Raw genomic sequence first — 19,575 nt, 5'->3', positions numbered from 1 at the left:
TAAAAAGTGAAACAAAGTTTGTGTAAAAATGGTGGAAACAAAAATGAACTTTTTAAGGAACTCGAAGGTAGGCGTTGGCAAAAAAAGGCTACATGAAATGAAGTTTCTCCGAAAAGAAAAAGAAGCAACGTGTTTCGCAATGACCACTTAAAACGCGCCTGTACACTTGGTGGGATGGGTCAGGTAAAGTCCCGGTTTATGTTGGACGACCTGGTGTTGTACCGGCTTCTGGAATAGTTGGACGTGTTGTTCCTGAGTTGCCTGCTGCTGCTTCCGTTATTGAAAAAGTCATCCCCATGGTTGTTGAGCGAATCATCATCCCCATTGTTGATGCTCCCTCCCCCAGCGTTGTTCTCCCGTCTGCTAATCTCCTTATTCCGTAGGCGGTCGCTTTTTCTTACATTGACGTGGGTGACCACATCGCAATTGTAATTTTTCTTTTCATTATTTTTTTTATTCCTAGCGGAGGTCCTTCTAGGAGTGTTATTATTATTGTTGCGTGTTCTGTTTGAACGTCTACTGTTGTTGGTGGTTCTTTTTGGAGTTCTGGTATTATTTGCCCTGCGTGTGTTCCTTCTGTTGTTCCTTCTGGAATAGGAAGTCGAAGCGGGATGGTAACCAAAGTCATAATCGTCATTCACATAATCGTCATCGTCATAGTCGTCATCATCGTCTTCTTCATCTTCTGAGAAAAAATTGGCTGATTGATCACTTGTAAAAACTGAGGAATGTTCACTTATCACAGCTATGTCTGTATTCCTTCCTGAGCTTAAAACGTTTTCGTAGTTTAATAAAAAGTTCGTAACGTTGATCGTGCTATTCGTATTGGTAACGTTACCAAAACTAGCATCGTTAACCCCATTGGCAATGTTGCGTGAACTAACTGCACTACCTAGATTGTTGTTCACTTGCATACTACCTCTGAACATGGCAAATAATTCATTGTACCTAGCGTAACTGGAGAGTAGAGAATTTTGCACATTTCTTGAGCTTATGAAATCATAATTTCCAGTGGACCTTAGATACAAAGAATATGGGTTCAGGAAGCTACAGTTGGTGATCCCATCGATATTTTTAATAATGCAGTTTCTTCCCTTCAACTGGCAATTATTCATGAGGTTGAAGCTTTCTCTAATTAAGCTTTTGCAATAATTCTCTTCTAACACTTTCAGTAATTTCATCGTGTGGGAATTCATAAAAAGCATTCTGTTGTCGTTTGTGTAGATGAACAGTCTATGGTCATACTGTCTCATGTTTCTGTCCACGTTAGTGTAGTGCGTCAAGTACGACTGAAGAACCTCTTTAATGTTTTTTTCTGCGTAGGATTTCTTCTTATAATAGATAAATGCATCTATATCTTCTTCTTCTCTGCAGGGGAACTTTTTCAACACTTGGTAGAGCAGCGATTGGCTCATTTCATTCATCTGATTTGCGAATGGGTTCCTTGCGGGGGTCCTTTTCCCTTCTCTGCTACTGTCACAGATTGAACTGACACTTATGAACCGTTTGTACGATCGACCGACCCGCATGGCGTTCACATAGCACATCTTGTACTTATCCCCAAGGGTGCTTTTCCGCTTGAATGTTTCTATGCATTTGCTGAGCGATGCACCGAAGGGGTTCTGCTTAACTGAGGGATCTTTGTCCGGTTCGGAGGGGGGGTCCTCCATGTTCCTTCCACCACTATAGGTGTTACTGCTGAATGCATTTCCGACTTTATCCCTCGCGCAACCCCGCAATAGCCGGAGGAATGCCTCACTTTTCTCATTCTTCCTATGGGTGGGCATCCTGGGTAGGAGTTCCTCCTCCCCCAAGCTATTTACCACCTGGAAGTGTTTCTTCGCGTTGGCTGCTTGGTGGGTAAGACGCTCTTCCATATCGACTCCGCAATGGTGTCCATCACTAACTGAGCTGCTTCTATACTCGCCCATCAACTCTGCGAAGGTACTACCGTGGGTTTGGTTTGCCCCTCTGTTGCTGAACCATTTATTGTGATCCCACGTGGGGGCAGCACCGCACGTACTGTGTGCACCGCCACTTCCTCCATAATTAATTAACGCCTTGTACAGAAGGTCAAACGTAAGAAGGGACTTTAGATTTATGCTGTTCTCCCTCTTCAATCTGCGGCACATCTGGGCCAAGTAATTCAGCTGCACGCATATGGGATCCACCGGGGAAGTCCCAATCCTATCCAGGTAGCTCTTATTACAATTGAAGCTAGAAAACTTTGGAAGCAGCGGTTGCAGGTGCTGTTCGTATATCTTAAATTTCTTGTCCACCAGAATGTTTTCGTTTGTGAAGTTTAGCAGGCAGGGGTTGCTTCCTTCCTTTCGCAGTTTGTTCTTTCGGCGGGGGGTACGCTTGGGAGCCATTCCGCTGTCACCTGGATCAGGTTCGCCTGGCCATCCATCGTAGTGGTTATCATAATCGTCCTCCTGGCTACTACCACCATCGGGGGTGGTACTACTGACGCTACTACTCCAGGGGTGCCTTCCCCCCTTGGCGCCCCGCTTGAATGACCACATGCTGCTTGAACAATGTGCCCTCCACCTTCCCTTCCGCGATTCACCATCGGGGGGATCATCTGGGTTGCCTCCCCTACTAACATGCTTTACGTCCCCATGTAGGTCCGACTCGAATGGTCTGTGGTGCCCACTATGGAGGGAACCAATCCTGGCCCCTTCCGATGTGTCCACAAACAGATCATCAGAATAACTGCCATAATTTGAATTGTCACTAAAAAAATTAATGGAACTACATTTTTCGAAATCAGTGTCCCAATCACTCATGTACCGATCCCTTTTCACGAACTGTTCGTTTTCCTTCCGTTTGTCTCCATTGAAGAATTCCTTCAATTTGCTAATGCTGACGTCGTAGGGGTATTGTGATCCTTCCCTTGCGTGGGAACCTCCAGTTAACAAGCACTCATCGTGTTTATCTATTTTGGATTTATAATTTGAGGATGCCACATTTCTGTTTCGCTTTTTCATTGGTAGGAAAGGGTTCTTCCTAGCACGGTATGTGTGTTCCCCATTGGAACTTCCTCCTGAAATAGCATCCCTTCCGCTGTCACTTCCACTGGTGTGGTCATTCGAGTTACTACTTAAATTTTGTGTATCTTCCTTTCTAGCTATATGAAGCCTCTTCCTCCTAGGCGCATTTTCCGTGTTGGCTGCACTTGACCTGGTTCCCACATTCAACCCGGTGGATCTGTTCCTTGCCGTCCTTTTACTCCTAAACGCGTAGGAGTAGTTGTCATTCAGGACGCTATCAAGGTTAATGACTTCCTTTTTCCGGGTGGAATTATTTTTAATGCACTCTCGGTGCACATCCTCTACATTAATCACTTCGTCCTTGTTAGAGGGGATGTTTTCTAAATTGATAACGTGCTTGTCTTCCCTTCCTTGGAAGCTGTCTTTGTCGATGATTTTCACTTCATCATTGGGGCTCTTCTCGCTCCCTTCATCGGACGCGTCTTTGTTTTTTTTTTTTTTTTTTTTTTTTCTTCTTTGAATCACTTGCTTTTTCCCCATTTTGTGCCGAATTTTTGGAGTTCTTCGAGTTGCTGTCCGTGTAGAGCGTGTAAATCGAGTTGGCCGAGCAGGAGAGTTCCGAGCTGTCCTCTATGATTCGGTTGCTTCTCCGGGTGGTTCTTCTCCCTTCGCTTCTATCGGCGCCGTTGCGTGAAGCGGTTCCATTTCTCGTAGTAGGTCCATTCCTCCTAGTGGTTCCATTTCTTCTGGTGTTTGTTGCACTCCTCGTCGTGGGTCCATTCCTGGTGGTAGGTCCGCTCCTTGTAGTGACACCAATGACGGTGGCTCCGCTCCAATTGTTGCTGAAGCTTCCACCTACCCCTGCGACTTCCAAAGCGGTGTGAAAACTGGGCGAATTGTTTATCCCCTCCGGGAATAGGAACCCCCTTGGAGCAGTTACACCTGCCGCACCATTGTTAAATCTCACAACGTCCACAGCGTCCTCCACATTATTTGCGTCAAAAGAATCATACATAAAAACGTCAGGCAGGGAATTCATATTATCGTAATTGTCTGTCACCTCATTAAGGCTGGGTTCGTTGAAGGAGCAAAGTTGGTACGAAGTGATTTGATCAGATAGGGTTAACTTGTAGGAGGCATTTCTGTTCAGTGTAAAAATGGAAAAGTAGCCATAATTGTGGGAGACGATGAATAGGTAGCCATTTTGACTCCACTCCGCACTTAGGTTTTTCAACTCACTATCGTAAGAATACTTTTTTATGATTTTCTTCTTCTGAACATTTAACAAATAAATGTATTTTCTAAAACAGGCAAAGAGAACTACATCTGTGAAGAAGGGATTTGGCTTGATAAAACTGACATAGCTGTTGCATTTTTTTAGGTCGAAGTTTTTTATTTCTTCGTAGGTTCTTAAGCAGAATATAGACAAGTTGGTCTTCATGGTCACCGCAAAGGTATCTTCCTTGGAAGAGTTGGATTTGTTCGTTATGCCGTCAGCCACGATGAGATACTCGTCAGACATGTTAAAGGAGACGTTACTAATTTTGTAGTTTAACTTTTTGGCTCTCATTTTTGGCTTGTTGTTTGCCTTCTCATTGTATACACACTGTGTGCTGCTTTTTTCGGTGGCCTGGTTGGTGTGAAGGCGGTTCGTTGTGAAGCGGTTCGTGTCGAGTCTATTATTTTGATTTGTCTTCCTCCTCCCACTGGCACTACCGCTACCACTACTGTGGACGACGCTCTCCATGATGACGCTGCCGTTGTTCGTTTCAACTGGGTCTACGCCGATCGTGCTGGTGGCCCCATCGGTTACATTATTGGCTGCTCCTGATTTATCCTTCTCATCGGGGACCTTCCTACCCAGTGCTGCACTCCCTCCAAGGTTAAGCTCCCGCTGCGCCTTAAGGAGTCGCTTCTTCTTCAGCTCCTTCTCCCTGTTGACCCTTGGCACGTTTTCCTTCCCACTGGAGGAGTAGCAATACGACGAACAGGACGTAGAAGATATAACAAACAAATTATCGTACTCGTTTTCATCATTCACGTCGTTTGTTCCATTGTTGTTTCCGTTACCCTTGGGATTTATCTTATCGGTTGGCTTCCGTGCGTCATCGCCCCTACCCTGGGAGCCCCCCAGGTCGGTTCTCCCCCCTTTGGCCTTGTTGCTCTCGTTGAGGGCTAAAGACTCGAGGAAAAATTCGACGTAAAGCGACGTGTAGAAGCAGCAAACGTTGATTTTGTTACGTCTACCATTGTTAGCACTTTTACGGTGGGTAGAATTCCTACCTCCCCTGGCAAGTGCCTGTTCGTCGAGGTAGCTCTGGAAGTGCCACAGAAATATAGAACCGCTGAACTGCACAGTGAGGAAGTCAGCAGATCGGTTGGAGAAGGCGAAGCGAACAATTTCCTCGTTAAAATCTTCGAACCGTTTGAAGAGGGAAAATCCGATATCCTTCTTGGCATTATCTTGCAAAATGTTGATCTCAAAGCAGTGGAAAATTTTAGCGTAGGAAAGATCTTCTTCACTCATTTTTTGTTTTTTTTTCTCTCCTTTGTCGGTTAACTCGATAACGTCATCCGTCTGGGAAGACTTGTACTTGCTCTCATCAATTTTGTTCACATATTTTATTATGTTCACGTCATTCGGGGTGATGCTGAGCAGATCGTCACATCGTTCCTCCTCATCGTAGTACGGTTTCGACGTAAGTAGAAGAAACATGAGTTTTTTCTTCCTCCTCTTATAATTCGTCGTGTTAGAAAAATCATTCTTCTCACAGTACTTGTCGACGCACTGATTAGACGTGTTAATAAACATGAGGTAACAATTCTTTAACCCTTTTATGGGTCCATTGGACAGGATCAAAGAGTTGTACATATAGGGGGACACGTTATAACTTAGCGAATAGGCAAATTGAATGTAGGGGAAAAATTTAACGGATCCGAGATTCATATCCATGGAGTACAACAAATGGGAGTCATTACTGAGGTCATCGAATGTGATGATGAAGAAGTAGGAGTTGGTGGAGCAGACGGCATACGTTTTGTAGGTATCACTTCTTCCATTTGAATTTTGGTTGTTTCCTTTTTCGTGATAAAAGAACTGCACCTTCTTCATTAGAAAGGTTCTTCTATACGTGAAGAGCGTCTTAAATTTGTGCTTATCAATCAGCCAAAATTTGACGACCCCTTTTTCATCACAGGAGAGTATATACTTATCCGATCGGTGAACGTCAAAATCGGTGATGGCATTTCTATGCGCCTTAATGCAGAGGATTAAATTCCCCGTCATGGCATGGAAGATTTTTATGTAGCCATCCTTTCCAGAGGTTATTACATTCTCGCAGTTGTTGTTAAACCTCATTTTTGTAATGAACTTGTAGTCCTTCTTGTTTGGGATAAAATGAGAAAGGACAGTTATATTTCTCTTAATATTCTTCACACAATAATTGTAAATTTCAAACATATACCTTGTGTTAGTTATGTGGTTTCTTAGTTTAGTGTTCCTTGTAATGTAGAAGAGTTCCTGCTTGATTTTCGTGTAGATGTTATTACACCTGTTCGACTCGTACCGAGTTATTTGTATAGACTTACTTTTGTTGCTTTCATATTCTTCTTTCAGTCTGTCCTGACTGCTGAAGAAGAACTCCTTTATATTATGCTCCGGGTATTTGCATGTGAGCATGTTGATAACCCCCTTGAAAATGTTGTACATGTCCGATTCGATTTTTTCCCTAGTGGTGGCTCTCACCAGGGGGGTTCCTCTAAATCCATATCGATTGGTGCGTTTAACTGTGGTGATGCTTCTGTCCATGTCCGTTTTGAGCTTCTTCTTCGCGCAACCAGCTACATCATGTTCGTCCAATTCAGCCCCTTCATGTGTACTACCACCCAGCAGTGCAACATGTTTGACGCCGGACTGGTCATATTGGACACCCTCCTCTTCGTCATCACTCCACTGGTTGTCATCCCCCTTGGTGCCTTCCCCATGGTAGTTCATCAGGGCAGCACTTCTCCCGCTATTGCTCCGTTTGTTCTTCCTGCTATTTACTTGGTAGTTGGGCACTCTCTCACCCTTGTCGACACATTCAGTGTTATCCCAACGTTTTGCATGTGTACGGGGTGACGATTTTGACCCACTGGAGGAGCTGCTCCCACGGGGAAACTGTTCCTTCTTCTTCACAATTTCGTTACGGCCCATTTTGTCATCATCAAATATGAGGTCCTTGTTTTTAAGGACCCTATACACATCGTCCACATCTTCCGGGTTGGCACTTTTTTTAATTTCGCTCAAACAAATGTTTATGAGAGCCTTGTACGTATCACTGACGTGGTTGCGGTTCATGGTGGGGGGTTCAGGGTTGCTGGCGTTGTTTGCCTTCCACACGTATTTTCCCATTACCATGTCCGATTCCTGCTCAAGCGTGTGTGCACTGTTGGGGTAACCATTTTGGTAATCAATGGGGTGGTTACCCCCCCGTGCGATGCTCTTCATTTTAGTGTTCACCGAAGTGGTGCTTTCCATTTTTGTCTTCACCACGTTGTTGCACAGATTTGTGCGATTCCCCCGAAAGCAGTCTTCCCTTTCACTACTTCCACTGGAGCGCCTGCTTCCCTTGGCGTGTCCATTTTTACGTAAACATTCCCCACTACGGCTGTTGTCATGAGCTTGCCGCAGCGTTGCAGAGGCACAGAAGTCTTCCCCATCAGTTAATTTCTGCCGTTTAAAATTCACATCCCTCATTGGATTCGTTTTGTCTTTACCCGAATCCATGTTTTCCTTTCTTCGCAGCATGTTGAATGGAGGGTCTGTGACAGGCACGGTTGGCTCGCCAGTGTGCACACATGTATGCCCCTGCTGGTGAGCCAACTTGTTACCACGATTTGGTTTCTCCTCAGTAGTGACATAGCCTGCGTTTGGTTCTTCCGCACTTTGTTAGGATATTCCTAATTGGCCTTCCGTCCTTCGATTGCTTGCTAAATTTGTTGCTTTCTTGGTTAATTTCTTTTTTTTTTTTTTCGAAGATTTCTGGCACGTGTGCTGCTTGCCTCGCTGTCGTTTTCATCATTAACAGGAGTGAAGCTCGCAGACGTGTCATCGGTTCGTTTCGCCCAATTCAGCGATCTCCTCATTTGTCATCAATTCCAGTTAGTACAGGGAAATAATACATATGCATGTAGGTACGCGAACGTGTAGATTACCTGCCCATGCTTATGCGGTCCTATTTGTCACGACATTGCTCGGACTGTGCAGCGAATACTACTACCATATACACACGGCCATTTATTTTTCTTCACGATAATATTGGTTTACGTATTTGGCAGACCGCTTGGTAAAGATGGTGCTGCGCCCTCTCAGTGGTTGCGGGTGGTAGAGGAGGCTCACGCTACAGGGTAGTGTTTCTGTGCTGCCATAGTTCCCCTTTACGGAACGCGCACTTCTGCGTGTGGTAGTGCAGTCGTACGATTGTGCGAATGCATAATCATATGGACGTCAGCATGCACTGCTGCGCCTGTACGTATAGTGCGGGGGCCCCCCTCCAATGTATGCTTACATGCACGACACGCACGTAGGTATACTCCCCTTTTTTTTTTTTTGCATATGCCACGGGAGGCCATCCCCAAATGTAGGCGAAATGGTAACCTCGCGCAGTTCTACGCAAATGAATGTTTCACATGTTTTATCTTCCCATCACGGGGGGTCAATGACAATTCCTTCAACGAAAATTGAAGTACTGTGGTCATATTCTTTTCTTCAATTTGTTGGGGCGCCACAATGTCATTGCAATTGCAATTATTATGACCATTGCAATTTTTTTTTTTTTTTTTTTTTTTTTTTTCATTTCCTTTTTTTCGCATCATTTTTGGAGAATGCGCGAGGCGGCGCGGAAAACATGTATCTCGTCACAGGCAAATAATACTTCTATAATAACACGTAAAATTGTGACATAACGCATAGATAATAAATGTATGCGAGATTTTGTTCCTTCCGGACAAGTATGCATTTTTCTTTTTTTTTCCCCTTCGGTGAGGTGACTTCGTTTTGTCATTCCACTCTATTGTTTTTTTTTTTCTTCTTCTCATTCTTCTGCTTCATCTTCCTTTTCTTTTTTTTGCGTACACCGCTTTGCTCTGGATTACGCTAAGTGACATGTGGACCACATAAAATTGCTTCACTGGGTTTCTCACCGTACGGTCGTCTTAAGCATGTTCACTTTTCCCCCACGTCGGAACGGATGCGATGGTGGGAATAAAGCAGACACGCTTCGTCATTCGCATGAACGACATGCATGGGTGTATCATCCTTCTTCCACCACCTTCGCGATAGTAACAACTTTTGTACTATTCTGCGCGAGTGAGATGATCGGTTGGCGTCCCCCGTTTGGCGCACCTCCGCCAGTGCGAATACGCACATGCGCGCACAGGAAGGAACACACTGTCATATATCGTTCCACGTTGCAACATGCCAACATGTGGAACCAAATGTGGGAACTGCTTTTTTTCTTATCCTTATCTTTAAACCAAATAATGCCGCCGCAACATATTGGATAAGTAGTGAGGGGAGAGAAGCGAATTTTTAAAATAGACAGCCTTCGAATGGGCAACGGACAAATGTAGACCTAATTCGTAGTAGACGGGGGGGAGATGTACACAAATGTACGTATAGACCGTTACATGTACATGTGCGTGTTATACCTTATGGTGGTATTTTCCCCTCCCCCAAGGAATAAGCGCGTGAGCTGCATGCCGTTGTGGAATCCCCCCAAAGGTGGAAGTCCATCACGAAATAGTAACCGTCATTGTTGTAACGGGGTCTGTTGTAACCGTCCGTGAAGGTACTTACGTACGTGCTTACGTAGGAAGCCCTCATTTTTTATCCAACCGGAAACTACACTTTTATGCTGGGCGCTGGAAACGATGCACCCGCCTTGTGAAGGCTAACATGCAGCTCCTAAATGAGAAGCAGTGACAACACTTTTCCTGCAGACATGCGCAGATGTGCTGTATTATACTATATTTTATCGCCCCTTCTGGTGGAGACCCCCCTCGTCGTTTTCCCCCCATTTGGGACGAACAAATTGGTGGCAAAATGGAGGTCACAAAATTGGGACTACATTTGCACCTATGTGAATAATTTTTTTTTTTCCCTCTCTTGTTCCCCCTTTGATAAACCAGTTGTCTAATCCATTCAAGTGAGAAAACTTTTTCGAGTCGCCCCATTGGAGTTGCGCTGCGGCTGTTTTCTCCTGGCTTACATGAACTGGTGACTTAACATTCCCCATGTGTAAAAAAAAAAAAAAAAAATTAAGCTAAACTAAGATAAACTGAACACAGTTATGATAAATTCCGTTACATCAGATCATATGAGGAGCGCACTTAACATGGTTTGCGTTCTCCTCTCTGCCACGTGGGGAGAAAAGTTCCTTCCATTTTCCGCAATTTTCCCTCACCTGGCAAGTAAAAACAATTTTGTAACACACACAAATGCAGGGACCTTATCGTAGTAAAATGTGCACAAAAAAAAAAAAAAATAAAATAAAATAAAATAACAAAATAAGCATACAATAAAAAGCCAGAATGGTTAAATGGTCCATTCCCTAATTGCATAAAACGACCTTTCAAATTATAAACGCAGGAAAAAAAAAAAAAAAAAAAAAAAAAAAAAAAAAGTGCAAGTTGGAAATGTACGTATTATTCGATTCTCCCGAGAAGAGGAAAGCTTCCCACAGGAAGATAATTCCTTTTTCTTTTTTTTTCGTTTTATCCCTAGCGCGTTTTTTGTGCCAAGCGGCGATGTGTTCTCTTGCATGTGTACGCATATGCATATATATGTGTATACGTGTGTGCCTGTTTATGTATGCCTTTTTTTTTATTGTGCACATTGCCCCTGCTCATTCAAGGCAGCGCCATTTTGAGCGAAGGGCGCAGTCCAAAGGCCTTTTCGCAGCCCAAGGGACTGAACAAATTTTGTCCGTTGGTGAGGTGTGAGGAAGGGGAGAAATAAATCTGAACGAGGCAGCCTGGACGAAACGCGAACACAGGAAAGGATTTCCCCACGAGTGGACAAGAATAACTGCAGTTGTGGTTGCACTTGCGTGAAATTGTCCAATCGGAAGGGGCCCCCTGCCCGTCGGTGTCGCTTCGTCCAGTGAGTGTTCAAACAGTTGTAGCACCTGCTATGGCGAAAGAAAACTAACATGGGAGCTACACTAATGTAAACCTACCCGGTAAGGCAAACTGCTCACAACAAAATGGAGAGAAGAATTGGGTGTGTGTATAAAATTAAGGAGAGCAGGAGGGGGAAGGGTTTGTGTAAGCCAGCTGATGAAGCAAAAAAAAAAGGGGCGCGGTTATGTTACCTAAGTGATAAACAGGAAAATGCAACTACTACCGCTGCTGATGAAGCCAGCATGCTTAGTGAAGCAGCCAGTATTGTTGACGATTCCAGCTGTAGGACCGAAACCCACTCCAATGCCAATGGCAGAGGGACGAACCCTTTTGAAGCTCCACAATGGAATAGCAATGTGGACGATCCACCGTTTAGTCATTCCAAACTGAGAACTGATGAAGGAGAAAGTTACCTGAACAACATAGATGTGAATGACGAATCAGATCCGGTGAAGGAGGAGAGTGAAGGGATGATTCGTTCTTCCAGTCCGCTACCTGAGACTGCATATCAGAGGCAAAGACGGGGAGGCATCACAAGAGAGGCTGATCGGATGCACAGCTCAATTGGGGAGGAGGACGAAATTGTGCACATGGGTGTCAGCTTCTGTGAGGAGGTACCCCTGGAGGGAAGAACCGAACAACATCGCCAATACAGTGGTGGTGACGCCGCATATTCTGTGTACGCTGCACGTGCAAATTGCATGGATGGAGGGTTGGAGGATGACAATTGGGTCGACGCTGCTTTGGCAGGTGCCGACTCGAACAGTACCCAAAACACCGGAAACAACACTTCGAACTGCCCACGCGGCTCCCATTTTGTATCGAGTGACCAGGAGGAGGGAGTGGGACGAATGAACCCTCCCGAACAGAACGATAAACAACCAGACAGCGAAGACGACGACGAAATAAAAAACATACTAGATGTGTTGCAGAATTTAAAAAATTATAATTTTGACGATACAGGCAATTTCGATAATGATGCAATTTATGAACCATTTGATGATGACGTGGAGGGTGAAGAAACGGGGAAGAGTGTAATGGACCCGTTTGTTCAGGAGAGGAACGCTCCTTTTTTGGAGAGCGAATATGTTTTTAACGACCCTACTGGGGGGGGTGCTATGAACGGTGAAGTGTCTGCCTCTGTTGCGGAGGGAGATGCCCCTAATGACAGCAACGAGCGTGAGTACCTAGACCTGCAAAAGATAAAGGAGAAGTACAGGAGGTACAACTTCTCTCTAAGCGATGTTGATGAGGAGGGGAAAAACGAAAGTCACCATAGTAAGGATGAGGAACCCACTGATAATCCGCAGGAGGGGGAAGTAGGGGGGGAAGAAGAAACAGGTTGCACAAATGACGTTGCCAGTGAAATGCCACATGATGACAAGCGCATGTCTAACGCGGTTGATGGGGAGGACGCAGAGGACAAGAGGAACACTCCAAATAAAGTTAAAAAAAGGAAGAAAAAAAAAAGGAATGGAAAAAAAGGAAAAACCTATTCTGAGCATTTTGACGGCCATGATAGGAGCGTTCCCAGTAATGGACAACGGGTGAGTAGTGAGGACCATCCCAGTAGCGGAGAACGGATCAGCGGTGACGACGGGGAGAGTAATCCCATCTTTGTGGACACCCCCGTGGGGGAAGTCCCTGCAGACGAAAATTGCGAACCGATCGTAGAGACGGCAAAAATGGAATCCACCGAAAATGAAAAAAAGAACAATCAGGATGGAGTTGTATTTAACGAATGTAACAGCTCCACCGAGACGGGTGTTCCATCTGGCAAAGATGAAGTCGAACGGGAGGAGAAAATAAGAAGGAAAATTTTACTCAAGCAAAATATCGATAACTTGAACAATAAAGGGGGGGATAAGCACAACGGTGCAACTCAGAATGAAGGCACTTGGACGAGTCCTAACTTTCAGAACCAGGTGGAGAACACGAAGGGCATCGTGGGGAACCCCCCATATGGAGACCTCTCCGAAGAAGTGAAGAACATAATAAACTCCAATGACAGTAATGGGGAGGATGAGAACCATTTGGAGTTTGATCACTACCTGAGCAAATTGCACAACTTGAAGAGTCTGCTTCGGCAGGAGGTCACTCAGAGCGATGAAGAGGTGGGAGGTGAAACGGCGCAGCGAAGGAAGGACTCGTCGAGCAGCTTCGAAATGGACGAAGCTGGTTGTGCGAAAGGGTCAAAGGGGGAAGCAGAAAAAGAAGATGTAGAAGTTGATGAAGACGACGCTGTGGATGCAGATGATGTGAACAATGCGGGTACTCCAGACGAATGGTCCAAGTCGAACACACCAAAGGAGTTTCCTCACCCAAGGGCACGTAAGAGGGGTCCCCCCGGTGAATTGACGATCGAGGGAACGATCGAAGAGCATCCTGTCCACGTGGAGCTGCTCTCCGAAAGGAACGTCCAACTCAAACGGGAAGTGAAAAGCCTACAAAGAGAAATGGTTAGATACAAAAAAATGGAAAAGACATTTCACAAAAACAAGGAAAAATATAAAACAAAATTAACACTAATTAGGGAGTACGAAAAGAAAATCGACCACATGATAATGGACCTGAAAAAGTTAAAGGACACATGTACCAGCAAAGAAAAAAAGTTGACAAGATTTGAGAAAGTAGTAAAATATATGAACGAGCAATTTGCCATGAGTAAGATCCAATTTGAGAACAAAATGAACGAATATGTCCTTTTCCTAAAAAAGAAGGACTCCGAAATTTACATGTTAAAAGAGATCATAAAGGAGAAGGAGAAAATCGTCACCTTTAATGAGACCATTTTGAAGCAGTACAAAAATGACATCGATGATATGTTAAGGCAGAATATCGAGCGAGTGGAACATGTGAAGGCGAAATTAAAAACGCAACAAGACCTCATCACTGAAAAGGACAGTAAAATTAAAACACTTGAAGGGGATGTGAGGAGCTACACCGATCAGCTAAACAAAATGGAAAACAAAATGAAGAAAGTCATGCACGAAAGGGAGGTAGACGAGGAGAAGTGGAAAGAAGTAGAGAACAATTATCAAAAAGAGAAAAAAAAAAACAACGATCTGATTAATCAAGTGGAACAACTAGGGAGGGAAAACAAGGAGTTGCATTACAAAGTGGAAAGTCTGCTGCAGAACGAAAAAAATATTATGAACGGCAAGGTAGAATTGGTCCAAAGCCAGAAGGAGTTAAGCATGGAGAATGAAAAAATGAAAAAGGAGATAGACGTGCTCCTAAATGAGAAGGCACAAATGCAGGAGCAGTGCAACATTCTCAGTGCAGAAAATGGGAAAATTAACGATCAGATAGGAAATCTCCAAAGGGAAAAAAACGAACAGGAGGTGGAGTTAGTCAAACTGAAGGAAGAAGTAACCAAACTGAGGGAGGAGTTTTCCAAATTGGAGGAGAAACACTCAAAGTTGGTATTGGAAAAGGATCAAATTGAGGGAAAATGTCTGACCCAGCAGGGCGAAAAAGACGCCTTGCAAAATGAGCTACATGAGATGAAGCGCAAGATGGAAGACTACATGAACGAAAATGGAAAAGTGAAAGAAATGCTGGACGAAATGACCTCCAAAAGTGGGAAGGAAGTACAGAAGCTGAAAGAACACATCAAAGACCTGGAAGACAAACTGGAAGAGCAAAACACACTCTACTGCAAGGAAAAGGAAGTCATACAAAATCTGAGCAAGGAAAAAAATAAATTCATTAAAGAATGCGAACGGTTAAAAAGTAGGAATAAAAAAATCATCTCCAGGTTGAAGGAGAATGAAGTGAAAAATAAAACAAAGATGGAGGAAATTGAAAGAGAAAAGAATCAATCTATGCAGAAGGAAAAAAATAACTTCGCACAGAAAGTACATTCGTTGGAGGAAGCCTTTCAAAACACATACAACGAACTGCAGGAAGAGAAAAACTCCCTAAAGGAAGAACTCGATGATGTTAAAACAACAAATGAAGACTTAAAAAAAAAAGCGCAAAATCTTCTAAACGTTAATGAAGTCCTAATCAAAGAAATGAAAACGTACAATGAAGAGAAGGATAAATTCATTAAAGGATTGAAAAACATCAAAGTTGCTTACCTCAAAATGAGGAATGAAAACGAACAGCTAAAGAAAGACGCTTTTGCATATATTAAAAAAGACGTGGAGGAAAACTACGTCCCCCTATCTGCACATAACCAGCTTCTACAGGAACAAAAAAGTTTGGTTGAGGAGAAAGACACGCTTCAGGCGCAGCTCAAGGAAAAAGAGACCCTCATCGAAAAGTTGCATAAGGACAAAACAGACTTGGACGAAAGTTTGACCAGACTTTCCAAGGAGAACGAAGAGCTCAGCACGAACATCCGCGTTAAGAATAAAATTACGGAGGACGTCACGGCCAACGTGGAGGTTAGTGCAGGGAAGAAGCGAACGAACGAGCAAGTGACTGGTTTGTGCCTCTGCACGCAGTAACCGCTCGAATGATTAAAGTGCACCTACACGATTCCCCTCACCCCCGCACTTAACCCCCGCAGAAGCTAAAAACGGACCTCACCAACAAGGACGAAGAAGTGAAGAAAAAAGTGCTCGAAGTTAAAAAGATCGAGCGCGACTACAAAAAGCTTCTGGACGATTATAAAAGTGAAAAAAAAAGTTTAATTTCAAAGTACGAAAATGAGCTAGACGACTACCTGCGAAAGTGTGAATTAGCCCACGCCAAGTATAAGAAGTGTGAAGAAGAGGTGAGAAGCGCTCACACGGAGCACGCACACCCCGTTCAACCTTGAGTGTACTAAAATACAGTGTTTAAAATAAAAGCACAATTAGCGGAAATGTATAACACCGTTCTGGGTTGGCATTTTTGTGAAAAGGCAACCCTTCCTATGTTACCACCCTCCTTTTTCTTTTTTGAATCCCGTTGCAGATCAAGGAACTGAAAAATAAACTGAAGGTGAAGGATGAAGTGATAGAATACACACACAAGGAAATTGAAAACATTAAGGAGTCCTTCTGGTACTTTGCAAAAAAAAAAAAAAAGAATGAAAAAAAAAAAAAGTCCCCTTGGCAAACACGCTGCCGATTTGATTAAGTCTACACCGGACTGCGCTGCCACTTTTCCTGTTTCCCCTCCGCAGCAACGAATACGAATGCAAAATTAAGGACGTCGTGGAGGAGAAGGACAAGGAGGTGTACGCCATACAGAGGAGGTGCAAGGAGCTGCACGAGGATAACAATGTGAGTTTTTTTTTTTTTTTGCGTGCGGCATGTACGTTCTGCGGACGTACATAAATGTGTGCACGTATTCACGTACATACTTGCGTGGTCTCTTCTTCACCCCCGGCGCGTCCTATTGACCCTCCCCCTGTAGATGAACAAAAACGAAATCGCCAAGCTAAGCAAATTGCTGGAAGGCGCAAATAAGAAAATAAAAAAGAGAGACATGGAAATGTACATACTGCTGGAAGAAAACAAAAAGCAGAAGGAGAAGGCAGCCAAAAAAATGACCAAGGTGAACGAGCTGCTGAACAACCTGCAGAAGGAGTACACGGATAGTATTCCATGAGGCAGAAGCGCAGCAATGGGGGAGCTGTTCTTTTGTGCTCCGTTTTTTTTTTTTTTGTTAGTCCTTTGCGTGGAGGGGAATATTGGGGCCTGCTTGAATGCTGCGCGTGGTTCCCTCATTTATCCCCGTCGAATGATCAATGTTGAAAATTTGTTGCCCCTAAAAGTTGCACCTTTGCGGTGCTCAAATTTGTCCCTCATTTGTCACTTGTTTTCCATCCCTTTTGTCAGATGTTTTTTGTTTTTCATTTTCCCCTCTTTGCATTTTCAAAGCACCCGCGCACACGGGGAGCACTTTCCCGCTTGTTTCGTTTGCCCATTTGTTCAATGAGGTCCGTGGAAGAGGCAAGTTAGGCACATGCTTATGTGCACACACGTGCCGCTATCCAACGCAGCGGTTCTTGTTTTCCAAATTGGGGAATTTGCAATGATGGGGGCGAACTAACCCCTTTCAGTAGTCCTCATCGGAGGATGTCAAAACGTCATTCGGCGTAAAGACCTTCAAATTTTTTAAAGCTTCTTCATCACTTCTGGATGGACGGGACATTTTTTTAAAGGCAAAGTCAGTCAACATGGATTTGTTCTCCCCCGGAAGTTTTACCTTCTTCTGCGACACGTCAAAGATGGAGTCGTTCATTTTTCTTTTCACTTTTTTCATTTGGGCATCATTATGGAGGTTGTTCCTACGAATAAAGTCTTCCAGCTCTTGATCCACTTTTTCCTTTTTGTTATTTAAGTGGCTGTAAATGAGGAAGGCAATTCTTTTTTCGGATGGCTGTATGAACGTTATGGCTTGTCCTGCGAAAAAAAAAAAAAAAAAAAAAAAATATTGCTGTTCAGGTGAAAATGGGCTCTTTTGTGTGTGTACTATTTTGGCTAGCTGCGCCAAAATACGCACTAAAGTAGTGACGTGGTGAACGGGTGAAAGTGCATAATTGCTCTGCTGTTTCACTCCCGTTGCTCTCCTCACCCCGGTTGTTCATCCGGGAACATCTGCCTATCCTGTGCACGTAGACGAAGATGTCGTTGGGACAGTCATAGTTGATGACGAAGTTCAAGTCGATGATGTCGATGCCGCGTGCCATCAGGTCCGTGCTGATCAACACTTGCGTTTTCTTTTTCTTCAGGCAGTCTAATTTGTATAGCCTCTCCGTCTGGTCTATGTCTCCATAAATGTAGTCGAACGATATGTGCCTGAGGGTAATTTCCCTTTTCAATTTTTCATATAAAACCATTACATTTTTTTTGCTGTTGCAAAAAATAAATCCTTGGCCACTTGGGGCGCAGGCATGCACACAACTGAGCAAACAGTCATACTTGGCATGGTCTTCTAGGATGTAAAATTTTTTATCTATTAAAATGTTGTTCTCGCCCACCTTGATGATGATGAATTTTTTATTTAAGTATGGCTTTGCCAGTTCACATGATTGCTCCGAAAAGGTGGAGGAAAAAAATCCCTTCATCGCGTCTGGCCTTATATTCCTAAGTATGGATGTGACGGAGTGGACAAACTGCCTCGAAAAAAGTCGGTCAAATTCGTCCAAAATGACATACTTTATTTTGTAAAGGGTGAAATATTTTTTATTAACAAAATTGATTAACGTTTTTACATTTGCAATTATGATATCCACTCCTCGGTGAATGTCCTCATATGCATTTTTGTAATTTATTCCGTTGAACAGGATACACGATTTTAATTTGTTCAAACAGAGTTTATTAATTTGGTCATATATTTGCACACACAATTCTCTAGTCGGCGTTAGTATGAGCGCATGGGATGAGGCGTTGCCTTTACCTTGTTTGGAAGGCAATGATGATGGTGGTACCCCCGGTGGGGATGTCACTGTGTGTTCCTCTTCCGGAGGGTCACTTTTTTCGTGGAAATTTTTTCCTTTTTTTTCCTTCTCAATTTGTTTGTAATGTCCCAAGTGAATAATCAAAGATATGATGAAGGAGAGGGTTTTTCCTGAACCTGTTCTGCTACTGGCTATAAAATCCCGACCACTTAAAAAGATAGGAATGACAATACTCTGAATGGGGGACAGGATGCTTATGGACGAATTGTACATATTTTCCAACACTTCCTTATCTATTACATTTTTTAATTGCAAAAATGAAAAAAGGGGTTTGGGAACACTGAATCCGATAGTTGTGATGTTATTTTTTTTCTTGTATTCGACACTTTCTTCCAAGGTAAAATCTGTGATGCTGTCATCCGTGACAAACATGTCTTTGTTAAAGTGCTCCAGCTGCACCTCATCGTAGTTTATATCATTTTCAATTGTTTCATTTTCCCTGTTGCTGTCTCTTCCGTTTTGGAAGAAGTTATCTTCATCATCTTGAGAATCATCGCTCATCATGCTCCTGTTGTGGGTTCCTTTTCCTCCGTGGGCTTCTGCGCGCTTCTTTTCATTTGCCAACTCTTCATTTTTTTTTTCTAAAAATTCGTAAATGTCTGCTGTGGCGTCGTTGTCATCCAGACTATCATCATCGTGTCCACCACCATCCTCTTCCGTATGGTTATCCAAGGTGTGACTACTTTTACTTTCCCCATGAGTTTTGGTTTCTCTGACAAAGTAGGTTCTTACACAGTTGGGGGTGCTTCCCCTAAGGGGTTCCTTCTCCATACGTGTAAAATTACTGCCCTTGTTGGGCGCCGACTTGGTTGCTGCTTCTTCTGCGTCCTTTTCTCGCGATTCCGTCTTTTGTTTCTCCTCCTCGAGCACTTTATTTATTTCCATCATGAATTCATCCAAGGGGTCCATTTCCTGGTCCCCCGATTCGACCCCCTTTGCATCCTCGCATTGCTCCGGGGAGCCATCTTCACTCGGACCGCTCATCGGGCTGCTACGACGGGAAGGGTCACAGATTGG

The 19,575-nt window shown here is 43.8% G+C and overlaps 3 protein-coding genes across 3 annotated transcripts; 1 reads left to right on the top strand and 2 right to left on the bottom strand.

Moving 5' to 3' along the window:
• Positions 1-179: 179 nt before the first annotated feature.
• Positions 180-7,782, bottom strand: PCOAH_00021610 (Uncharacterized protein; the record flags this gene model as incomplete). The annotated part of the gene is made up of 2 exons (XM_020058968.1): positions 180-3,475; positions 3,519-7,782. 2 exons carry the CDS (start codon positions 7,780-7,782, stop codon positions 180-182), a joined length of 7,560 nt encoding a protein of 2,519 aa, XP_019914334.1.
• Positions 7,783-11,239: 3,457 nt separating this feature from the next.
• PCOAH_00021600 (Uncharacterized protein) lies at positions 11,240-16,703 on the top strand (the record flags this gene model as incomplete). The annotated part of the gene is made up of 5 exons (XM_020058967.1): positions 11,240-15,550; positions 15,676-15,882; positions 16,065-16,153; positions 16,276-16,375; positions 16,509-16,703. 5 exons carry the CDS (start codon positions 11,240-11,242, stop codon positions 16,701-16,703), a joined length of 4,902 nt encoding a protein of 1,633 aa, XP_019914453.1.
• Positions 16,704-17,153: 450 nt separating this feature from the next.
• PCOAH_00021590 (ATP-dependent RNA helicase) lies at positions 17,154-19,542 on the bottom strand (the record flags this gene model as incomplete). The annotated part of the gene is made up of 2 exons (XM_020058966.1): positions 17,154-17,500; positions 17,673-19,542. The coding sequence occupies 2 exons, from the start codon at positions 19,540-19,542 to the stop codon at positions 17,154-17,156; spliced, it is 2,217 nt and encodes a 738-aa protein (XP_019914456.1).
• Between the last annotated feature and the right edge of the window lie 33 nt (positions 19,543-19,575).

The sequence above is a fragment of the Plasmodium coatneyi genome, chromosome 8 (genome assembly GCF_001680005.1).
Source record: "Plasmodium coatneyi strain Hackeri chromosome 8, complete sequence".
Lineage (NCBI taxonomy): Eukaryota > Apicomplexa > Aconoidasida > Haemosporida > Plasmodiidae > Plasmodium > Plasmodium coatneyi.
This window is presented reverse-complemented; position numbering and strand designations above follow the sequence as displayed.